We start from the raw sequence: 23656 nt of genomic DNA, 5'->3' as shown, positions 1-23656 counted from the left end.
ATGTAAATTACATAGGGAAAACCGATTTTTTATGTTGTTTCAATGCTTTGAGATATAGAGCTGAAATTTGTGTGAGTGCAAGCTGTTATAAAGTAACAATAAGATTCCATATCATAAATCTTTTGCAGATACATTCATTTAACTCCTGAACAAAAACTGTTGAGGAGAAATAAATTCATCTAAACAGATTCATTTCTTGCTGTCAGTTGAAGCATTCTTTAACAGAGGTCATTCAGGGTCAGATATACTGACCACTTCTAATGTACACAGGTTTTGTGCCAAAATTTGAGCAATTACCCGTGGCCACTGACAACCACATACGACGGGTGGCTGTCTTGTAGAGGGCCTTAAATATGTAAATTGTTATGGAACTACCATGAGGATACTGCCTTGTTAGGATGACCACAAGGAAAGGTTTGATTGTGTGTGTAGGCTTCAATACAAAAGCAGCAGTGCAGAAAAGTTTTATATGTCTGTAAGTCTGTCCCATACTGATTTCATTGCAAACTACTTTCTGTACAAATCAATATTTCAGGTGTATTCTTTTTACCTTGAGCAGCGTATGACTATGAGAACCATAAGTTCACCATTACAGCAAAGCTGACATTTTGTAGCTACAATTTCAGTTGTTTTCTCTCATCAAATACATTTTGTCAAAAAATTTGCAAGTATGCCCCTGAGAAGTACACAGACATAAGCTGGTGGCTATGGCAATTGGTCTTACTGAGAAAAGAATGGTCGACAAGTTCAGATACAAATTTGACCCATTTTTAAAGTTCATAACCATATGAAAATTAACACATGAAGAATTACAGTACCATAAGTACAATACAATAATAATAATAATATTACCGAAGGTAATATGGTGGGGCAGTCTGGATACAACTATACAAATTAAATCACAAATTTTCTAAAAACAGAGTTTGGTATTGCATTAGTGGCAATGTTCTGTAGTGCAAATAATTTACACCTTTCCATCGTTTGCATTTTTTTCACAGTATAGAGGGCGCCCTTCAAAGCTTCTGTCCTTCACTGCAGCAACACTGGAGCTTGTCTTCTCATTTCTAAAGGGCGCCTTTGTAGTAGCTTCCTCAGCCTGATCATTCTACCAAAGATAATACCGGTACTGACACAAAGTATCACTTCAGTGTCAGATTAAATACACTATTCCGCCTTGAGATCATATATTGCTTCATCGAATGCTTTCCTGGCCTTTTTAAGTTCTTCATTCATAGTTAGCAATTCTTTCACTCTGGAATATTTCCTTGGATCTTTGCGGATCAGGAAGACAATGTCCTCCACTTGCACTCTGCCAGGTCTACCAACTTCCATGGCTTTGTGTGTCTGTTGATGAACATGGAGAAGTTGAATGACTTCCCCTCTGATTATCAGCATCAGATGAAATTTGCTGATATACATTTGGCAGAGCAACAATACAAACTTGACTGGTGATGGAGATTCATATAACCTGTAAAGCTTGTCCTGATAATAATCTAGGCTACAGACTGTAAATGTTGAACACAGTTCAATCAATACAGTCTGATAGAGTCAGACTTTCAAAGATGAGAATGACAAATAAAAGTTCTGAAATGTTCAAACTGAATAACACTTCTCCTCTGCAGATCGTCTCATCAATTGTTCTACCCAATGTGACATCTGCATGGGGTGATTTGGTTTTGTTTCTTATCTTTGAAAATCTGTTGCTATCATCAGACAATATTAGATGCTACTTCAAGCATTTGCAAACACAGTACCCAGCTGAGAATTGTGAACAGATTCATGTATTTGTGTATTGCATTTGTCAAACTTAAAGCCCCTGTAGTTGTAACTCTTGAAATTTGTTGACCTGAAGAAAGCTTTCTATTTTCTCTGGTTTCCAATAAATTCTACAAACTTAAAGGATATAGTCTTTTGCTACTTAAAACTTAGACAACTAAATTTAAATTTTAACCATTATTTAATTTCCTGCCATTTTTAAAAAACTGGTAATATTACAAAAAAAAACAAAGCATATGATGTTCCAGTGGAAAACATTCAACACTACGCATCATACTAGACTACTCTGTTGTTTCTGTGAAGATTCCAATGCATATATGCACGATGTACAGTGTTTTTGCTTTATTTGCATGAGGGCGCCATTTTATGTTTGGGCAAACATTTATTATTTCTACTTGTATAGACACCCTTCACTGAGCACACTCCCATGACTTTGTTTTAGTTTGGAAGTAAAATCACAAAACTAATGCTAAAAGACACAGCTATAGGGCCTTTCAATTGTCAGTAATGCCTTGTTAGTGAACAAGTCTTTTCAGCTGAAACAGCCGACGAACTGGCTTTGCTAAATCAAAATGCATAGTAGTTGCAACTAATCACAAAGACACACAACACATCTCAACACGCTGTGCCATACATGGAGTAGCAGCTGCAGGTATAAAATTTACAACACTGTAACCTTCAAATATGTGATTTTAAAATATGATTAGATGTTGCAATATGAATATTGGTAATAGAAAAAACAACACAAGTTTGAAACTGACTTTCACTGGTTGCCAGAAGTTAGAGAGTTTTATTCAAGCTGAAAAAATCTGGCTTTACCAGATACAGCAGATGTGATGAAGACAGGTCAAAGTTGAAGCAAATGATGAAAAGAACCAGTTTGGAGAATCATACAATACACAATGATTTGGATAATTTAAGATTTTGCAACACAGCAAGCCATGCAGGTGCTATGGTCACTGAGAAAGTCTGTTGCTGATTCAAAACATGTCACAGTAATGAGTATTGGTGATTGATAGGACAGACACTAAACTATGACATCAGTTTGTTTATTCCTCATCACACGGTCTTGAAATGAGGACATCCTGGCAGTTCTCTGCTTCTAAAAGACTACACTGAGCTTTAGGCAGAGCTTCCGTTATGATTTTAAACTTGTGTATGACTGTGCACAGGTGGTTTTTATTCGCCTAAAATGTATCGAAAAGTGAGTACCTTATCATAGAACTGAGAGGGGAGGGCAGGGTTGAATTTTTCTTCAGTGCACATGATCTCTTGACTAAAAACAATACCTGAGGGGGAGGGGGTTTCAGTATCATTTCACTTAAATGTTGATCTGCTGTGGCTACTTTCTATGCCTTTTTACCCGTACATTAAGCAGGACAATGACTTTGTTCACAGAAAAGATTTTTATTACAAAGCACGAGTTTTCAAAGGCGAGAGAATAATAAGTACATAACAGTCAAAGTTCAACAGGACCTCAAGAATGCCGCTCGATAGACTAGATTGTCATCAATAAATACACACCTTTGCATCCCTATGACATGAAACTTTAACAGTCAGTTGTGACTGTTTTGTGTTACTAACAGTATAAGAAATGTGCGTAATTTCTAGACTTTAATTAATGACTGACACGATGCAGTGCATGATGGTGAGGTAGAATGTTGCATGGAAAGTTACATTCTCCTCAATTCTACAATGTTGCGCTATCATGAAAAATGTCTCTCTCAAGGAAGTGTGTGTTTTTTTTCGTTCTAAATTAAACCAAATTCAGGACATGCAGGCTGATTGTATTATTGCTATAGAGCAGTGATTTTTTCATGAGTATTGGATTATGCACATTATGAATTTTGATTTTGCATTAATGGAAGCTCTATTGGGATTGGCACTATTGGTAAGTGACTCAAGATATATCAGTGTATCAAAGTAAAATCCTGGATCATGTATCATTGCTGAATGTGTCAGCTAATAGATTGTTCTCAAGTGTCTATGATCTTCTACTGTCAGAAAATTTATACAAAGAATGGACAAACTTTGACAAAATGGATTAAAGCCATTGAGTGACAACACACTGGTCCTATTATTTTGTTTCCTGAAGTTGTTGTGATCTTAAGATCTAAAAAGAGCCAAGCGTTCAGAAGCAAAATGGCTATGGTAAGCTGTAGAAATGAAAGTCACACAGATCACTTTGTGCAATACTTACAGTTTCTGTTACAAACTCAATGACTAAGTCTTCAAGCAAATCAACTGTTTCTGTGTACGGGTTCTGATCGTCTCCAAAACCATACATCATACATCTCACTGGAAGGTAGACAGGAAGACAGTATGGTAAGTAACATCACTATGTCAGTATGATATACTAGTACTGTGTCTGATTTAACAGAGACTAAATTTGAAAGCTGTGCATGGGAACAAATATGCTTTGAATCTTACAAGCATCGTTTGAATTGATTCACTAGGAACAGTATCACTAGCTTCTGTTCGTACATAAGAGAGAACAACGTGAACAATTCTCACTACCAGACGTTTAAATAGCTTTCGTCTTGTGCTAAGAGGTCAAACTGCATATTGCAATACATTGTGGGTAATAAGTCAACTTCTAATGGTGACACCACTGCAAGAGTTTAAAATGGTGATCTGATAAATAGTAAATATAAATGTAATCGTTTCAAAATAAAAAAATCTGTTAGTTTATGAAACTAGCTGAACTTTTGCATCTTTTCATCATTAAGATTTTAAGCATTTCTGGCCTTAAATTCTTGTACAACCAAAACTTTACTTTTGCTTCCGTAAGCTTATGTGTTTTCCTGAAGAAATCCACAATGTTTAAAATATAGATGATTGCCTGAGACTATGTATAATGACTCACTTAGGAGGTAAAATTGTATTTAAGGTACTGAGAATTCAAAATGATACCAAGATGACTTTAAATAAGACAAAGTTAGCTAATACTGGTGAACACGGTGCAAACTGAATGGTTGTTTGTTTGTGTGTTTATTTTTTTTGCATATGTACTACCCATACAAATCATAGTGAGAGAAAAAGATAAAAAAATAAATAAACAAACAAACAAGTAAATACACAAGCTCTTATCACTCACTGTTTCATGTGATAACAGTTTTCTCCACTTCAGCCCAAACTTACTTTTGGAGATGTATTAGGTAAGAGTTCAAATGTATCAGGTCAGAATTCAGGTCAGAGTGCAAACTTTGCAAAGGGAATTCTTTGTCAAAATTTGCGCATATTCCAAGTATAACTGAAACTCTACTGCTGATTGTAATAATTTGAATACTTACATTCTTTGGAAAATAGTCTCTTTCTCTTTCCCTGACTGCTTTCTCCAGTTTCAGGAGTGTCAGCAACCTCAGCAAAGTCATCATCAAACTGAACAAAGACAAAATGCAAAATTTATTATTTTCTCGATACGGACGACTGCAATGAATGATCTTCAGGTAGCATATCGAGTGTTAACTTCCCAGTAACTTCACTTGACAGTGCACGGACATCAATGTATGATCAAAGCCAAGGTTAAAATGGCAATGAGGTCCAACACTTTTATGACAACTCAGGTCCCCAAGGAATTTGGGAGCACCTAAAAAACAATGGGCAATTTTTTCATTAATGAAACACGTTTCCTTTAGAGTTCCCTATGCTATGGGCTTTGATCTACGTCTTCTTGAAGAGACAAGACACTGATTACCTAGATAACGTTAAATTGTTCAGAATGGGCACGTCTTCAGTCTTCGTGAAATGGCTAACCAGAAAACCCGGCCCATTACGATACGGCCCGAGACGATTGAGGCTCCTTGTGCTGATGATCAGAAAATCACTCCCACAACATGCAGCAAAAGCATTTAAGCCTAAGTCCTTTGCATTAATATTGTATCAATATGATATGCATGTAATATGTTCAAAAGATTGCATTGAACAAACAGTGCAAGTCAAAGAGCTCACCAGAAAACTACCTGCATATACTGTAGACAAGCTGCAATAAAATTGAAGTCTACGGGCCTCACGCCAGCTTTTTTTGTTTGTTATGTAGTACCTACAAGCCAGCGCTACACAGCCAACATGACAAGCCGGCATGACACAGCCAAGATAACAGAAACAGCCCGTGAGCTACAATTATTGCAGCTAACCTGCATATGGAGTATTGCAAAGAACTCTGGGGCAACTAGTCTGTGGTGGTTATCAAAGAGAAGAGCCAGTGACTGTATGCATCTACGAAGGTTTTAATTTCATGCCAGGTGCACGTAGAAGTTGGTAATTTTCAGCTAGCTCTTGTTTAGCAGTAGATTGTCCTGGGGTCTTATTTTCTTTGTTCACATGAAATTTCTTCGACATTTTGCTGTGAACGGTCTTCCACTGTGCTCTGACATTAGGCTTGGTATCACAACAGGGAGCGGCATGGCTTGTGTCAAATTACAAATGTTGACTTGGGGGTTGGGTTGTCCGAAGCTTGTGTTAGGTTGACTCAGGTTGGGCCAGGTTTTCTGGTTAGCCTTCGCGAAATTGGTGTCAAATATGTCAAACTTTTGCTAAGATGTATAAAACATATGTGAAGATATTGTGGACTACAGATGATGCAATTCATATTTGTTGACACCAGTCCTACTAATTACTGCCCGTGACTGCCCGTAGCTGACTAAGGACTGCCCGAAAACTGCCCAAGTAAAAGTAGGCAAAATTTCGCGAATTTTCACACTTTAGGTTCAACTTATATTATGCCTGGCTAACCACAAAAATCATTGATTTGACGTTTACTTGTTGTTTTATCAAGCTGCACTCTCGCGCCTCGGATATCGTACCACCTCTTGCACTGAATGGTATGGTCTCACTATCAAGCTGGCGATGTCCTTCAAGTCCGGCGTCTTCGGTCCGGAGTTCCAAACAGCCGGAGAAAACATCAGGTTAACGCCAAATCAATGATATTTTTGGTTGGCTGGTCATGATATAATCTTAACCTATTGGCTTAGTGTTAAAATGGTCGAAATTTGGCCCACTTTTCCTCAGGCAGCTACGGGCAGTCACGGACCGGACCCTTTGACAGTGCAGGCAGTAGACCATATGGTTCCCAGACACTTCGCACCAAAACCACTTCGCACCATACCATCTCGTCCCATACCATTTCGCACCAAAACCACTTCGCACCAAAACAACCTCGTACCAAAACCACTTCGCCCCAAAAGTCATGTCCCCCAAACCACTTTGCCCGAAACTTATCGCTAACTGGTAAAGCTGAAAATAACCACCTTCCTGTCATCCTGGGACTGAAATCTTGAAATTGTACGCATTTCGCGAAATTGACATCGTGCAATTCCGCGCACGGCACCTGAGTTGTAGCATTTGCATGTTTCTTTTTTCTTATTCTATCGTTTATGGTTTCATGCAACAATAAATGGTTCGTGGTAGCCAAAATGTCCTATACATTAATGCTTCCAAGTTGTAGGTAAAAACAACCTTATGATACGTCGTAACATCGTTGTTTCAGGACGAGTTGACTGTACTATACTTTGGGCGAAGTGGTTTTAGTACGATGTGGTACTTGGGACGAAGTGGGGTTGGGCGAAGTAGTACTGGGACGAGGTGGTTTTGGTACGAAATGGTTTTGGGACGAAGTTGTGTGGGGCGAACTGGTTTTGGTGCGAAGTGTCTGGACCCCCAAAATATTTCTTGTAATCAGAAGCCCTACTCTTTCTGTTGCATGCCAAAGACGAGGCACAACATTGGGCCATGGGGTATTTTGGTATCCAAATGCTTCGGCCAAGGTAGCTGCAGTGCTGTAGCTCGAGGTTTGCAAAACCTCGAGTCGAGGTATAGCAGCCTTGCACTGCAGCTAATGCCAAAGAGGTTGTACTGTACAATTACAAATTAATGTGAGCGTTGTTGAAACTTACAGGGCTCAGCCTAGCTATTCCACCGAGCAGTTATGAAAAATCTGGCATGATTTAGCTCTACGTTTATTTATCATACATTGCATTACGGTAATATCGGTGCCGCAGGGGGTTATCAGTACAATTTTCGGCAGAGAAGCTGTTGGTCACTTGTTCACTTACCTCTGCATCCGCCATGTTTTGTCGACATAGCAGTGCATCTTGGGTAATAAGTATGCCGACATTTTTCAATTTTACCATAATTGATGATTCAAATTTTAATTCTCCGCTTTAAATTTTATTAGTCTATTTGATTTAAATATAACATTAAAATATGTACCGTATAAATAAAGTTTTGACAATATACAGACACACGAGGTTGGGTCAGGTCAGGTCGGGTCAATATCGTCGAGTGTGACTTGCGTTACGACGTGATCGGCTACACTCTACCAAAATATAGACAAAAATAACGACTATGCCGGAACCGAAAGCGGGGAGCGGTGATAATGCCGAAGAAAAGCCGAAACTTAAGCCCTGCTGCGCTTGTCCAGAGACAAAGAAAGCCAGAGATGCGTGGTAAGAATTGTTTAATCGTGGCGTGGTGTGTAGGACAGTTGTGTAACTTGGTTTGTTCAAGGCCGTAGTGTTTGTATGCGCAGAGGATGATGAAACAAGAACTCACAAAGTATCAGAATTTAAGTTACAAAAAAAACTTCTTTCCTTTCAAAGCTAGTACTGTTTTTACTATAATGAATTCAAGAGTCACATACGATCGAAAGGCAAGTAATGTACGCATTTAATATTTTTATGGCAGTCATATGGAGGAAGCACGATGTCTCGTTTCCTGTAGCTCCGCAATGCTGGGTGACATGTGATGCTGTGTAGGAATCTGCTGACTCATGTTTGTTAGCGCCCTTTCGCTTTCAAACAAAACTGTACTCCATTTACTTATGGCTTACATTTCTTGTTTGCTAATATTATTTTGCAAAATCAAATGCTTATAGTACTAGAATCCCAAACCTTGCCTATCCTATACACACACAAAGACACACACTGAGTTGTTGACTATAACGCCCTATCGTTGTGTAATATCAGCAGGTCACATGACACTGGAAAGTCAAACAGGAATAAATTTATAATAGCTATTATCAGGTTTTTGGCATTACTCTGTGCTGTCTGATTTCAAGATATCTGAATCCCAGTGTTTTGTCCAGAGTCCACTATTGTGTAGTCTTAACTCTTATCCCTAGCTGGAGTATTTTTACGTTTGGAGACTTTTGGGCTCCCAAAAATCTCCAAAGGCAAAAATATTCCGGCTAGGGATTAGACTTACTTTTGTGCAAATCCCTACGACTTGTCCCTTCTACAATGACATCTCCAGATATGACTTACAGATAGTATTGATGGTGGCATAATGCACCATGATTGCTGTTATGGTATGACATCACATAAGAATTGATGAAACCCACTCTCTGCCTAGACAACATCATAGATCATTGAAAGCTATGCTAAATGTTGAAACCGTCAACAACAGTTTGCCTCCAGACTGTGTTTGAACTTATATCAATGCAGTATGAATGATTTGTGAAGGCTTCTTATGTATTCTATGTGTACCAGATTGAAAGAGCAAGAAATTGGAAACTGTTTAATTAAATACATTTTATCTACACCACCTTGAAAAACCCTATTTGCATAACTTAAATTTATTATTGTCCCAACACTCGTAATCAATCTCCCCAAATTTTCAAGCTGAGGGTGACATCCCCCCTTGGAAGAGAAACTGGAAGGAAACATAGTAATTGTGTAATTTATCACTAATACTTAAATGTAGAATCCATCCATTAGTCCAAATCTAATGGCTAGATACTAGACTAATGTACAATATATATGGACTGCCGTGTCTGTGCTGTAGTCCCCAAGTGGGCCATTGATTCAATTTGACAATTAATTCCATGATTTTTCAGTTTCAACATACATGTACTTCTGAGTGGTTTCTTTGAGGGACCCATACTTTTGATGGTATTGTATTCATCCATTAATCAGAGTTCTCTCTCTTATCTGCAGTATTATAGAGAGGGGTGCCGACGAGTGTGGTGACCTCATTGAGGCACATAAAGAATGTATGAGAAAACTTGGTTTCAAAGTATGACAGAGGCTGTTCATGCAATCTTCTTACCTGTATATACAGAGAGAGTAAGTATTAACTGTTCACAAAGGGACAGAAACTTTATTTTTTATCACCGTCTTTGTTTGTATGTCACTTGCAAGTTGTCATGCCACTGCTTAAAGCATGTTGAAACACTTGCCATTGAGTTTGTCAACGCAGCATATATACATGGAAAAATGCATTGTTGTTGTTGACATTTCGATGCTAGTCCAGGCCAGAATACACTTTTTAACAATAGCATTGCCATTTACACATCTACAGACAGAGTTTACAAGCTGAATACTGGATATTTTTTAATGCTCTTACAAGAGAGAACAAGAAACTGTAGTTGACATTCAAAATCAAAATAGTAAAAATTCATCAGGGACTGCGCCTTTGAGGAAGTTTACCATTTCATTTGCCAGGATGACTTTAATTAGATCATTAGTTTCTTTCTATGTTAAACTAATTTTGTCACCCAACACTTTCCTGATGAATGCTGAGACATCACCTGCAATGTGTGGTCAAGCGTAGCTGTACATTGAAATGTTTAATTCATTTTTGCACACTCTCTCCAAGCCTTGACAGATCAAGAAGTTGATCACAAACTGACAAGGCAAATATTGACACAAAATGTCTAGAAGTTCTGCATACCCCACATTTTTGTCTATGAATAACTGCTGCCCAGAAATTAATAAATGCGTAGGCTTTTCTCTTACTTTTGCTACCATTTCCTTTTTAGAGTTTTCCACCCTTTTTTTCAAGCCAATTTATTCATATATTTAAACCAAACAAAAGGATACTCTTTCACAGCAAAAGAACATGCAAATTGTATGTTGTTATGTAAATTGGCTGCCCTCTGGGCAATGTTCATTGTAACTGCATACAGTTTAGCATCAGCTCACATAGCAAAGATATTCAAGCTGTGAAATTCTATGGAATTAAAGAGATTAACCAAGGTGCTTTAATTTTTCTCATACAGGTGTGGTATTTGTGTTTACTGAATGGTGTTGTGTTTCATCATTGGCTGTATCAATGGACTGGAAGTCTCTTAAATGGACAAATATACACACAAGCAGCTCTAGAAATAATTACACAAGCCTTGCATTATTTACTTTGACTTCACTGGTACGGTAACTCCAAGACTGTTCTCCCCACTAGCGCCCTCAGGGTAAAACAGCATGTTTACTACTGTGTTGGGAATATTTTTTAGCAATTTCCAATAGATTAAATCATTTAGTGTGTTTGCAATTCATTGCTACCAAATACCATAATGACTCAGTTAATTTGAGGAATATTTATAGGACTGCAGAAAAATTAATTTACATACACAAGAAAATACACGTTGTTTCATGTTGTGCAGAGATAAGAGTATTTGAATACTTTTGTGAATTCAGTTGCATTAATCTAGTCGTGACCAATTCAATAATGTCAAATGTTTTGACAATACTACCATGCTACTTGGTTTTGACCTTTGTAATATTAAAATGATTATACAGGAATTCTGAAAATATTTTTTCCTTCATTGTGATAGGATTGTAATACTTTTACAATTTTTACTTTGCTTTGGGTAATAAACAACGATGAAATGATTGTGAAAAACAATTCTATGCTCCGAAACTTGACAGTGGCAGTACTCTGCTTCATGTGCATTTGTTTGTACTTCATACAATACATATGACAATCAGACAAAGAAAGCACTTAACTCTCTTGCAGTTACTGTAATACTATATCTAAGATGAAGTATTAAATCCTATCATCATGGCTATTTTCTGTTACTGTACAATAGAACATGAGTTAATCAGTTTTTAGATGTTAAAGGGACAAAGTTGGCTATTTTTCATGAATTTTGATTGATTCCAGATACTACTTATTTTGTTGGACATGTCAAAAGATGCTGAGTGAACGGGTGACCATGCATATATGGGACCTGGTTTTAGACAAATGAACCCATGGCGAAAATGAAGTAATGGTGATGACCGTTAATTCATTTTCGCAATGGTTTAATGTATTGTGTCTAAAACCAGGGTGCAATATATGCATGGTCATCCATTCATTCAGTATTTTGAACATGTCCAACAATATAAGTAGTATCTGGTATCAAACATAATTCATGAAAAATTGCCGACTTTGTCCCTTTAAGGGGAACCATAGCTTTTGATGATACTTTGATTGATTTTGTTCCGTGAAACAAACACAATTTCCTATTGTCCTTTCCAAAGTGAGCTTAAGTACATTGAGATCACAATGCATGGTGTACAATGTGCAGTCATACTGTTAATAAAAAATATAAAGTCCAGGTTGATACTCTGACTTCAATAATAATATTTGGCATCACAAACACCAAGGCAGTGTTGACAAGTACTATTAAAGCTGAAAATATGGTATGACACATAGTTTTAAAAACTCTACTGTACACCTAGAATAAAACCAGTAAAACATAAAAGATACAGCTTATGGAACATTAAGAAACACATCACCATTGTACAGAAGTTGACAAGTCTATACTCAATGAAGCACTTGTCTTTTGTGTTAACAAGAGCTGTTGTTCTCCCCTTCAAGTTTTTACAAGCAATACTACCAAATCTATTTTTATTTGATAATTTATATCAAGTAATGTTCTTTGGAGTGCCATTTGAATGTGTGTGTTTTTCATGCCCAATATCATTCCCTGTTTTGTAATATTTAATCTTCAAGTAATAAATTTAAAAAAGTTACTGAATTTTCCCATTGTGAAAGAGCATTGTGATTTTGTCAATATAGATACAGGTAAATCTTTACCATGGCTGTGTTCCAAACAATATCACTGATTGCTATTACAGGTTTAAGATACTTCAAATAACTGCACATGCAACTCAGAGCCATCAGGCACTGCTGCTTGAAATGCAGATAAATTTTGTCAATGTTGCATGTGTGGCTGGTGTTGTAGTTTGTTAGCTAACCCGTCAATGTCTTTTGTGGTTTTCATCATAACATCGCCAGTCACGTTGTAATTCAATTTCAGTAGATTTTGCATTCGTAATTCCAAAAAAATTGCGGACTAATATTTTCTTCATATTAATATGACAAAACTATGACATCATATGCAAAGCATGTTTTTATACCAGTTTGACATTTGCATCATGCAGTCTCAGTGTTTTCTTGTCCTTAGTATTGTATGATACATATGCCTTATTACGGCTCTCAAAGAACGCATTATACAAGTTGTGTGAATTATAGTCCTGTCCATTCTTTAAACTTGCTTGGCTAATTACAATGTACTTACTTTCAATTTGGGTAACTTTTGAATGTTTTACTTAGGGTTAGCTGCAGTTCAAGATTATGTGCAATAGAAGCCAGTATTGTCAGGCACAGTGACTACCAGTGCGTTAAGTAGAAGTTGTGTCAAGGTTTCAGGAATGCTAGCACTTGAGTAGTAGCTAGCCAAGTCATACTCTCAGCCATAGTTACATCACGAGCCATAGTACAAGGCTGTTCAATATTGTCTGGCACGGATAGTGCCGATCATTTGGTGTGTATTTATAAGTGTATTCCATAAAATAGTCTCCACTGCATGTATCTTATCTCCCTACATAAACAATGGTGGGTCAGTGGAAATGTCCTGTGAAATACCCAATCACAACGACAAGAGATTGACAAGGGTAGTTCTGATCCTCATAACCGAGTGCCATTTGTATGTGACCACTGATGATCAGTGAAGGCAGAACCCTCAAAGCTTGAAAATGCAATATGTAAATGCACCATCATTACTAGGTGGTCACAGCTGGACTAACAAGTAATGGTTATATCTCCATGACTGCCAAAAAGTGCTACTCTGTGAAAGAAATTATCTTTGATGTGCAGTCAACATGCATTTCATACAATGATGGGATTGAGCGCCACCAGTGTTCACTTTTGAAGAGACTTTTGTCTTTCACAAATTTACAAATTTCTAGGATCATCCTCAGAGAGATGGTTGAATGCATCTCTGGCACTTTACCTAAAGAGCTGTGCATGACATATTTATGTCATGAAACATTTCATGAGGGTGTTGGAGGGGCTTTGGAGCTGGCTTTCAATGTGCATAACATTCCATTACCACTGAAATTTTGTTTAGTTTCAAAATGATGTTTTGTTGCTGAAAAACCTCAGAGCAGTCTGAACTTGTGACAATAATTTCAGTGTTTCATCCTGTTTCGGACAAGATTAAATCAGTACATTTGTTTTGGGTTTTTTCTCATTTTACACTTGCTTACATACTAAAGGGTTGCAATTTGGTCAAATACTAAACAGGTAAAACTCCTTGCAATAGCTCTAGGGCCACACAAGCTTTCTCTTCTAATGAAATACGATTCGAAAATGTTTGCCTTTGCATCTGCTTTATACATGATCTCTACACAATTGAACACGGCCAGTAATTAAACACAGATTTTAGATTAAGACAGAAGCATGGGCCGTTAAACAAAGGAATAACGATTCAATCCAACCATAGAGTAACAGGGTAGATATGTCAATTGTACATACAACAAGCATTCAAGACCAGTTTCAAATACAAAACAAATGATACTTTAAAATTCAAAAATTTTATTACAAAAATACAACCATGTGTTCTCAATGAATGAACTTACAGAATTATCCGTGAAGTGTGTAGATCAATTCTGCCCTGTTCATATACATTCAAGATATCACACAAAAAAAGATTCTTTCAAAGGTAATAGAAATTGCACTCAACTCCATCAAGGTTTATTTGCAGAACAGGAATATGCCATACATATCCTAAAGCCATGATTTAATATCAAGAATAATATAAAGAATTAAAAGCCTGATTAATCAAAGATTATGTTCATAAAATTAACAGCAGATACAACCTCGTGTCTTCAAAAGGTACTCAAACAATTAGGTTAGAAAACAGAAAACATTTCTGTTTGAAACAGAAAACAAAATAAATAATGCAAACTCACACTGGTATCCATGTTAATGGTCAACATGTCTTTCAGTGAAACTTTTATCAAACTTAAAATTCTAAAACATGAACCAAGTTCACAGAAATATTGCAAAGATACTTTGTTCAAAGTCAGTTTTTTTCTTGAGATTTTATGAATGATGGCTAATATGGGTGGAAACCGAAAGGATGTTCTAGCCACGTACAAACATTAACTGTAGTAGTTTGATTTCTCAGAAGCACATCAGTACCTGTCTGTGAAGATTTTCAGCAGGGTTTGCGAAAACAAGCAATTGGATGTGCCTGGTAAAAACTGGATCATAAGATAGTGAGAGGTTGGTCAAACTTTTGAAACAAACAGCAGAGCAAAGTTTGCCATAAAATGTCCACTGCATTGCCCCTTGTACAAATAAAACATAACAACATGACAGGAAAGTGAAATTACTGAAATTTGAAAAAAGATTGTGAATCCTTGGATATCCTCTAGCAACAACATTAAACTATTAGATGACAAAAATAACTAACATTTCCTAAGTGAAACACTCTGACCACAACTGTTAAGACATTGTGGAATCACAGAAAATATGACGGTAATTGCTGAATATGAGATTAAATTAAAGTACTGCCCCTTAGGAAGACTAAGATGGCTTATAGATGAAACTATTTTAACAGTCAACCACTCAGAAATAATTCTGACCTGTATATTTACAGCAGCCTGACCGTGGTGAGTTGAGGAATGGCTTCAACTGAGGTGAACGGAAACCAGCAGATTTGCCACAGGGCTTTGAGCAGAAGAACTTGATGTCATCGTCGTCGTCATCACCGTTGTTGTTGTTGTTGACTTGATCATCCTCACTCCATCGCATCTCTGGAATACCAAAGAACTTACAGGGACTAGTGCAGTTGAAACATGGGATTTCCACAAGCTCATTTCTCATCAAGATGTGTTTGCTTCTGGTGAAGTCGTCAAAAGGACTGTAGAGGGGCCTTTTGAGACACTTCAGACCTGAGGAAAAAACCAAAAAGTAAAATTTGAAATTACAAATCACCAACACAGAATACTATAAATACACTTTCTGGGAGGTTTTCAGGCCAGAACTACAAATGATAGTGTGCAATTCAAAATATTGTTTTCTCTACAGATCAGTTGAGACAAGTGTTTTTCTAGGCAACTTTACTAGTCTAATGACATGATTTTCACTTTATTGGTGCTGTTCAACTCCATAGGTTGTCCAATGAGTTATGTAAAATTCAGCCTCTTCACTAACTTGATCATCCAAATATACTTTCAAAAGTTACACAATTAATTTGACAATGACAGAACATTACTTATGATGTAGTAGTGCATTCCCAAAGGAGATATAGTAGCTGCATTCATTGGGGATAGACCATTGTAACTTTGGACGGGGTTGGTCAAATACGGTATTTGAGATAGGGACAAAGCTAGCTGGTGTAGCTTGCATATTTTTTCAAGAACTCCATAGCTTTCAGCATATCAGGCCAAAGAATATAATTTCACAAAAATACCGTCAAGGACAGTGTGCTCACATTATGTTTGAATTGGTCCATTTGAGAAATATTTAAACCAGGAAAAAAAGAATGACAAAAACAAATAAGGTCTCCAACTTAGGTACTGAAGGTCATCTTTAGGAACATGCATATCAACTTCTATAGCAATGGGACAAGCAGATCCTAAATACATAGGCAAATGTCAACAACAAAAAATAGACAGAGAAGGTTTGATAAGAAGAAAAGGTGGGAGTGGGTAAAAAAATGTACAAGGGATCTGGTAAAAAAGTAATGCTACCTCATCAATCTTCTAGACCCTATCCCCTCCTGAATATCAAATGTTCCATCCCTTGGTATTACATAATGCCAGATGACAGGAAATATATTTACAACCTTGGGGAGTTTTTAATTAATGCCATGAGTGTTATCATTCTAATGTAAACAGCACTTAAGTTAGTTACAGATGGTGAAATGCCTTCCACTGTGGATGGTGATTACAACATCTGGAATTATCCCGGATCCAAATTTCTCATCAGTTCTTGTATGTCTTACATAGAAAAGTTGCAAAAATTGGTCCGCAATGAAAATATTCACCTAAGCTTTGTTTTCTGGATCAAATTTTCCTACAAATTGATACCAAATATGACAAAATTATGTTCACAGCCTTCAAAACTGTCTCACAACATATCCTTGGTTGGTGTAGGTCATTTAAGGTCACAAACTGAGAAAATTACCTAAAATATACAAATTTGGGGGTTTCCCAACACTTTGAGCAGAAAATGTATCTAATAACATCCCTCGGGACTTTATACCAAATTACAAAGCTATCAAACAAGTAATTTTGAGATCAAGTTTTCTTGACCAAAAATGACAATATTGTCTTAAAAATACAAATTTGTATATTTCAGGACAATTTCCACATATCTAACTATTGTCATCTCTGTACGTCTGTGTACCAAATACAAAAGCTGTCTGTCAAGGGGTTTTAAAAAGAAAATACTGTTTAAGATTTTTGACCAAAAATGACAAAATTGCTCCAAGATAGTAATTTTCCCAATTTTGTCATAATTTCAACAAATTAGAAGCATAACACCCTCGCAAAGATCCAACCCAAATTTGAGAGCAATTGGGCTGGCGGTTTCAGAGAAGAAGAATTTTTACTGAAAATGAGAAAAATCACCAAAAAATTCAGTAAAAATACAAAATTAAGGATATCTTCACAATATTCATAAAACTGTATAAGGTTCACCTAAGGTACTTGCACATAAATTTTCAAAGCAATCAAAACAGTGGTTCTCGAGATATTAATTCTTGACCATTTTCAAGTTTTGTAAGCTCATTGCATAATTTTGGCAATGCAGACTTCATTTGAACAAAATCCATCTATAGCCCAGGATGCATCCACACACCAAATACCAAGCTGAAATGTGCAGCGGTTTGCGTGTTTTTGATGTTGACGGACATACTGTACATACATACATACAGACGCCATCAACTTCAGCTTATACGATAAACTCACATTGGTATAACCAATGTGAGCTAAAAAACTGAAACTTTGTGAAAGGCAGCAAGTACATTCACAAATATCCTTTGCTTTACAGATTTTTTTTCCAATTTGACTGGCCTGTCACAATGTAATGAAGGAAACCCAACACCTAAACATACATATGAAGCGGTACTCACTTATTGTTTTGATGTCAATGGTTGTTTCATCAAACACATCATATGCATAGAACATTCTGCCTCCAACTTCTGTGTATGTCTGCAGAGGTGTTTCCATGGGTTTCTCAGGGTACAAGTCTTGCAGACCATCAATGAACCTGGAATTCAGCATCACAACCTCTTTTGGTTGCTTTCCAGTCTCCTGTGCATATGAAGAATAAAGACACATAATGAAGATCAATTAAAATTCCAAAATTATTTCTTTAAGTCGGTCTTTGTGTGTAGAAGGCAATGTACAACACATCTTTTAAGGGGAAAGAAACTATTCACTGTTAATGATTTTCAATGAGATTTAAAATAAACCCCCACAAGTGGTAGATCAGACTGAAATGTAGAACTTTGACAGTTTCTACAGCGAAGAAATGTGTTTTCGCCCTCTTGGAAAAATACCGAGCCCGTACGTTTTATTGTTGGCCATTGGGGAGTCAAATTCGACACTCAGCTGTTTGCCACCATACAGTGTACAACGTGTCTTTCGAGAGCTGCAAGTCATTTTCAGTTCCATGCCAAATTTCTGTTTTTTTATATTCATTTGTAAAAATAGAAGTAGAGTTAGTCTTTAGAGTTAGGTTGTCCTTCTACTTGAGTTCCAAGAAGATTTTACAAGAATTTTTTTTTGAGTAGAGTTGATGTCAAAATGGCTTCACGCAACCAGTCGAGTGTTGAATTTGATTCCCTAGTGGCCCACAATGCATCGCGCTGGCTTGGTATATTTCCAAGATGGCAGAAACACATTTCTTCGCTATATCTGTCTCCGAGGCGCATTCTACTTTAATGCAACATACAGTCAACTTTTTTTATAGATAGCAAAATATTGTCCATTGTCCGAACAAAAAGTTGTAGAAAGCTGAGCAGGTGGTGTTGTTAGAGAATTAAATTGACTGTAAAACACCAAAGTTGTTGACTTACCAAGCTGTTTTGGATTTCCTGGGCTGAGTAGATATCCATCTCACTGCGATGACCATTGCAACACTGCATCCATGTAAAACGCAGAGCCATGTCAATATCTTTGAATGATCCACCCAGTGGAAACGCCATCAGCAACTCAAACCGCCCTGTCAAGAAAAATAGAAAATAAAGATCTAGCTCTCTACTTAACAAATTCATCCATTTTTTACACACTTCCTCTTTCAATACATACAGGGTTGGAATATTACACTTTTTGTTATAGCAACTAACCTGTACATAGCAATAACTTACACAATGCTACAAAAATACTTGATGACAAATCCTTACACAACAAAAAAATACTCATTGCAATGGAAAATGAAAAGTTCTTTTATGACATGCAATATATGTGTAATTTCCATGATTTTGGTTTCCAGTAAAGTTGACAAAGAGCGAAGGGTGAACTTTTTAATATGTAATTAATAAAAAAGAACGACATTCAAATAAGAAGCAACTTCACCATGGCCCTACTCTAACTCATAACATCCTACCAACATCTTCTGAAAACCTCAGCAAACACTTCTGAAAGCTAAGAACACCTACTACACTTTAGTTGTCTATTTTAAGCACACTCACCGCCCCAGTAGCGACTCTCGGCATGCATGAAGTATACATTTGGTTGACCGTCTTGGAACCAACAACTGTCAACATGAGCCATCTTCTCACTGTTTGGTACAACTTGACCACAACCCCTGCACATCATTGGCCATGGGTCCTTGAATGGATTGCTTCGCTGTGGTTGAGGAATTTCAACTGCATCTATCAGGGTACTGCCAGTCTCTGTAAAAATTAACGCAAAGGATGAAAGCTGGTATTTAGGGCAGTAGCTGTAATGTTTGTTAACTGTTTTCACTATATTTTTGTCAACTACAGTTCCTTGTTCTACCTTTGAAGCATGTTGAGGCACACAGTAATACAAGTCAGCCACCATACTGTATAGACTGCATTGATGAATTCTGGCCTGGTCTAGAGATTTGTTGTGTTTTAAAGCCTTTCATTTTTTGGCACATTTGGATATGATCTTGGGTCAATCCACAAAGGAAATGAAAGATGGGTTGCTCAATCTAACACTTTAAAATAGGAAAACAGGAAAACTTAATCCTAAATTAACAGGATTATTACCACAGGTTTAATTTTTGCCACATGTCCCTCCAATTTCTACTGTCTATCAAGCATTGCAAGAACCCAACATTACATTTGCAAGAATCTTTTTGACAAGGACCCTTGCTTTTTGTGGGGGTACACCCTGGCATTTACCATAAAACTACATCATTGTTACAAGTAACAATAATGGCACTAAACACAATCCCAGCCATGCTTAGTTGAAGGGAGAGGGAAGTCTATCCAAGCAATGTTGAGTTAAAGGGAGGTAGGTCAGCCTCTCCGCCGCTGCTCAACTTTATGTTGATACAAAGTGCCTCTCAATAGACATTGATGAGTATATGGGTAGTACATACAGAATTTGATGCATGTTCACCAGTTTTGTAAATTGACTGCTACATGAATTGTATTCTTTGGTGACGTTAATTTGTGCATATGAAGTTGCTTCACCCAGGGTCACCAGCTTCAGCATAGCTGCCATTTTAAAATTTTAGATGCACAAGGGATGTTGAGCTACTGTTATGCATAGCAACAGACCTTTTTATGTGAGTCCCTTACGCACAGCTACACACAGGACGACACCCTTCCTTTAAATGAGCTCTCCATCTGGTGATACTACATTGATTTTAAAATCCTAGTTGTGGGTTAAAGACCTCAGATTATAGCAGGAACATTCTCTTACCTCGTGTCTTGTTTTTGTGAGCTTGCAGTCTCTTAACCAAGTCTGGTACCGAACCAGACTGACTCAAGCCAAACTTTTTCAACTGGTTCTTCAGTTCACACTGGCTTAGATCTGATAGTTGGAGTCGCTCTATGAGTTCTGTCTTCTTACCGCTGATGTAAATACCTCTAGCTCGTAGCATGTCCTTCAGCTCAGGAACTTTCATTGAAGAGTACACTGCAGTAGCCATTGTCTGAAAAACAAATTGAACACTGATTAGCAACAGAGGTCAGGTTTCTAGTTGCCTCAGCAAAAGCTGTTTCAGACCTCACATTTCCAAGCCCTAAACACTGTCGCTTGTCGTTCAATACAAGGGAAAGGCCAATGTACGCATTAGAAATTTTTGTTTCAAATGCATACAGCGGTCTTTACATGCACCGACCACAAGCAACTGTGGCCCAAAAGTAATTTCGACCGCAGGACCCAAGATGTGATTCTAACGGTGTTGTGAATTGCAGTCTCTGTACTGCAAAAACAGTGATTTGCAATAAACACACAAAGTCACTTTCTCTACACCACTTCGTTTTGCACTGTCTGATTTCTTTGATGTACATCAAAACAAGGTGATAAATGGTCGACAAAAATTTGTGAAGTGACAGCATAAAGGTAACACTGAAACTTGTCCGTGTTTGATTAGTTGGACAAGCCACATATCTGAAAACCAGCTCAGGAATCCTAGCCCACCACTCTAAGGATTCTTCTACCTCCATGCTTCTACCAACCATGGTGGGGGACCATGTACCAACGTATAAGCAACATATAACAACTTTAATGTTTGAGCTAAAGTCACTTTGTAGACTAGTGTGCGTTAGACAGTATGTTTGACTGGATGATTCATGGCGTTGAGAAGTATACCTCCATGTAGCTTTGCGTGGCAGGGGTGTGTGTTACCGTCGTTATGTGGCCTCCCACCTTAGGTGGTGGGAGGCCGTAGAACGCCAGTAACACAGTAGCCCTGCCACACACTAACCTCCATGGTTTTGCGGTGTTTTGCCCTCAGCATTACTTTAACCTTTTGAGTTACTCGGTCTGGCAGTAGTATCGATCGAATAAGGTTGAATGGCTGAAATTATTTCTAAGACGCAAAGACAAGGTCTAAAAAGACTGCTGATAGCAATTTTCAACAATTCTTTAGGACACAATCGTAATTCCTCCACCCACCACAGGCGTGATGTTTTCTGGGTAGTTTCTATAAGTTAAGTTTATTCTACGTTTCGACGTTCTCTTCCGTAGCCTAATCACCTATGGAAGAGAACGTCGAAACGTAGAACTACACTTATAGAAACTACCCAGAAAACATCATTCCTCCACCCACGTATACAGAATGACAAAATCCATCCGAAAAATAACGTGTACGACCAGACGTCGTGTGCAACTTCCCGTGTTTGATAAGCCTTTTCTCAGCTCGCCTTTGTACAAATTCACATTTCGTCGCCGATTAAATACGCCTACCTGAGTTACGAAGAACTATTAATACAGTTGTCCCAAAAAAAGTTGACCAAAGTTTTCAGAGGACATTCTACTCAGACAGTCCAGAAAGAAATGCAACATTTTTACGATGCGAGAAGAAATGACGAGTTGAGCTGAAGATGTTTTGATTTATACAGCCAAGTTACAGGTCTACAGCCGGATAAACATGCAATCACAAGTACAGTAGTGCCACTGCTATCGTGATGAACTACAATAGTAGCCAGGCCAGGCCCTTACTACCCAAGGGATATACATATTGATGTTTTGTGGAGTCTAGGGTTGCGCATTGACTAAGAAATGGTTCGCGAGCTAAGCTTTTATCGAAGACGATAGAATTTATACTACGAATGACAAAGAGAAATCAAAGTTTCCGTGGCTGTTGGACATCGTGGTAGATGGGGTGCACTGTAACTGACTTACAGCTAATACAGGTACCATAAAGTTTATCATTAGCCTACGTATTTGGCGCACGGACGTATTAAACACCTACCTGAATTGCTTGGTTCCGGATGTTGAAGTGGTAGAACTGCACAGGTTGTCCAGAAGAACAATGTTACTACAGATGACCTCTATTCTGAAAGTGGCAAGCGGTTTGTCAATCGTTGAAAAGTTCCGCCTTTTTATACAAAAACGATAATGACATAAATGTTTGATTCGTAGATGCATTATGCACATGACCTTTATATTTCATACTATCTTGAGGTAATTTATGTATTAAAGACACATATGTTTTAATGTATCAAGGTAAATATTAATTCATTATTTTTTATTTTTCATTTCTTCTCCTTTGTGTGTAATATTTCTTTTTTTTCAAATCGAATAATGTACGTCAAAATTGCAAACTTTTGAACATTTTGACTTGTTAGGACTTGAACTACAGGGGGCGCTCTGTTTGCTTACTCCGGAAAGCGCATTTGCTGTGAATGTACTTCTTAAGAATTTCACTCTTTTCGTCATTAAGAAGGTTTTTGTTCTTCTCTTTGAAGTATATTAGTCATGCAGACTCACTGCAATGTGTGCAACATGCATCGTTCCTGAATACAAATAAATGCTTCTCTCATTGACTCTAGACTAAAATAAATTTGACACAAAGCTTAGGAACAATGTTGGTGAAAGCATGGAGGTAGCAGAGTCTCTACTACCTCCATGGTGAAAGCGACAGCCTATCCACGTTAGAGAGTATGGTTGGAAGCCTTCCGAAACAATATCACGAGTAGGACAAGATTGGCTTTCTGTTTCACAAAAAACAACGAAAAATATTGAAATTACATGTACGTACTACGTGAAACGTTTCAAGATACCGAGCTATGACTTCGCAGAATCACGGGCAGAAAATCGCCCAGCCAAATAATGATAGGGGCGTGACTTGGTGCAAGAAGAAGGACAATGGATACAATTGGTTCATTAACGTAGATGGACAAGTAATTCATGTCGATTTGATCCTCAAAATTATTTTGTCACATGGTTTGCCA

The 23656-nt window shown here is 37.5% G+C and overlaps 3 protein-coding genes across 3 annotated transcripts; 1 reads left to right on the top strand and 2 right to left on the bottom strand.

Moving 5' to 3' along the window:
- Positions 1-746: 746 nt before the first annotated feature.
- Positions 747-7937, bottom strand: LOC139142684 (transcription initiation factor TFIID subunit 13-like). Its single transcript, XM_070712742.1, has 4 exons — positions 7830-7937; positions 5070-5157; positions 3977-4074; positions 747-1344 (listed from the first exon to the last, which is right to left on the bottom strand). Exons 1-4 carry the CDS (start codon positions 7905-7907, stop codon positions 1165-1167), a joined length of 444 nt encoding a protein of 147 aa, XP_070568843.1. The 5' UTR covers positions 7908-7937; the 3' UTR covers positions 747-1164.
- Positions 7938-8044: 107 nt separating this feature from the next.
- LOC139142685 (cytochrome c oxidase copper chaperone-like) lies at positions 8045-12518 on the top strand. The gene is made up of 3 exons (XM_070712743.1): positions 8045-8222; positions 9711-9839; positions 10775-12518. Exons 1-2 carry the CDS (start codon positions 8122-8124, stop codon positions 9793-9795), a joined length of 186 nt encoding a protein of 61 aa, XP_070568844.1. The 5' UTR covers positions 8045-8121; the 3' UTR covers positions 9796-9839; positions 10775-12518.
- Positions 12519-14335: 1817 nt separating this feature from the next.
- On the bottom strand, positions 14336-22809 carry LOC139142683 (uncharacterized). The gene is made up of 6 exons (XM_070712741.1): positions 22675-22809; positions 20676-20907; positions 19469-19672; positions 18854-18999; positions 17906-18086; positions 14336-15719 (listed from the first exon to the last, which is right to left on the bottom strand). Exons 2-6 carry the CDS (start codon positions 20902-20904, stop codon positions 15394-15396), a joined length of 1086 nt encoding a protein of 361 aa, XP_070568842.1. The 5' UTR covers positions 20905-20907; positions 22675-22809; the 3' UTR covers positions 14336-15393.
- Between the last annotated feature and the right edge of the window lie 847 nt (positions 22810-23656).

Source organism: Ptychodera flava, chromosome 10 (assembly GCF_041260155.1).
Source record: "Ptychodera flava strain L36383 chromosome 10, AS_Pfla_20210202, whole genome shotgun sequence".
In the NCBI taxonomy this organism is placed as follows: domain Eukaryota; kingdom Metazoa; phylum Hemichordata; class Enteropneusta; family Ptychoderidae; genus Ptychodera; species Ptychodera flava.
This window is presented reverse-complemented; position numbering and strand designations above follow the sequence as displayed.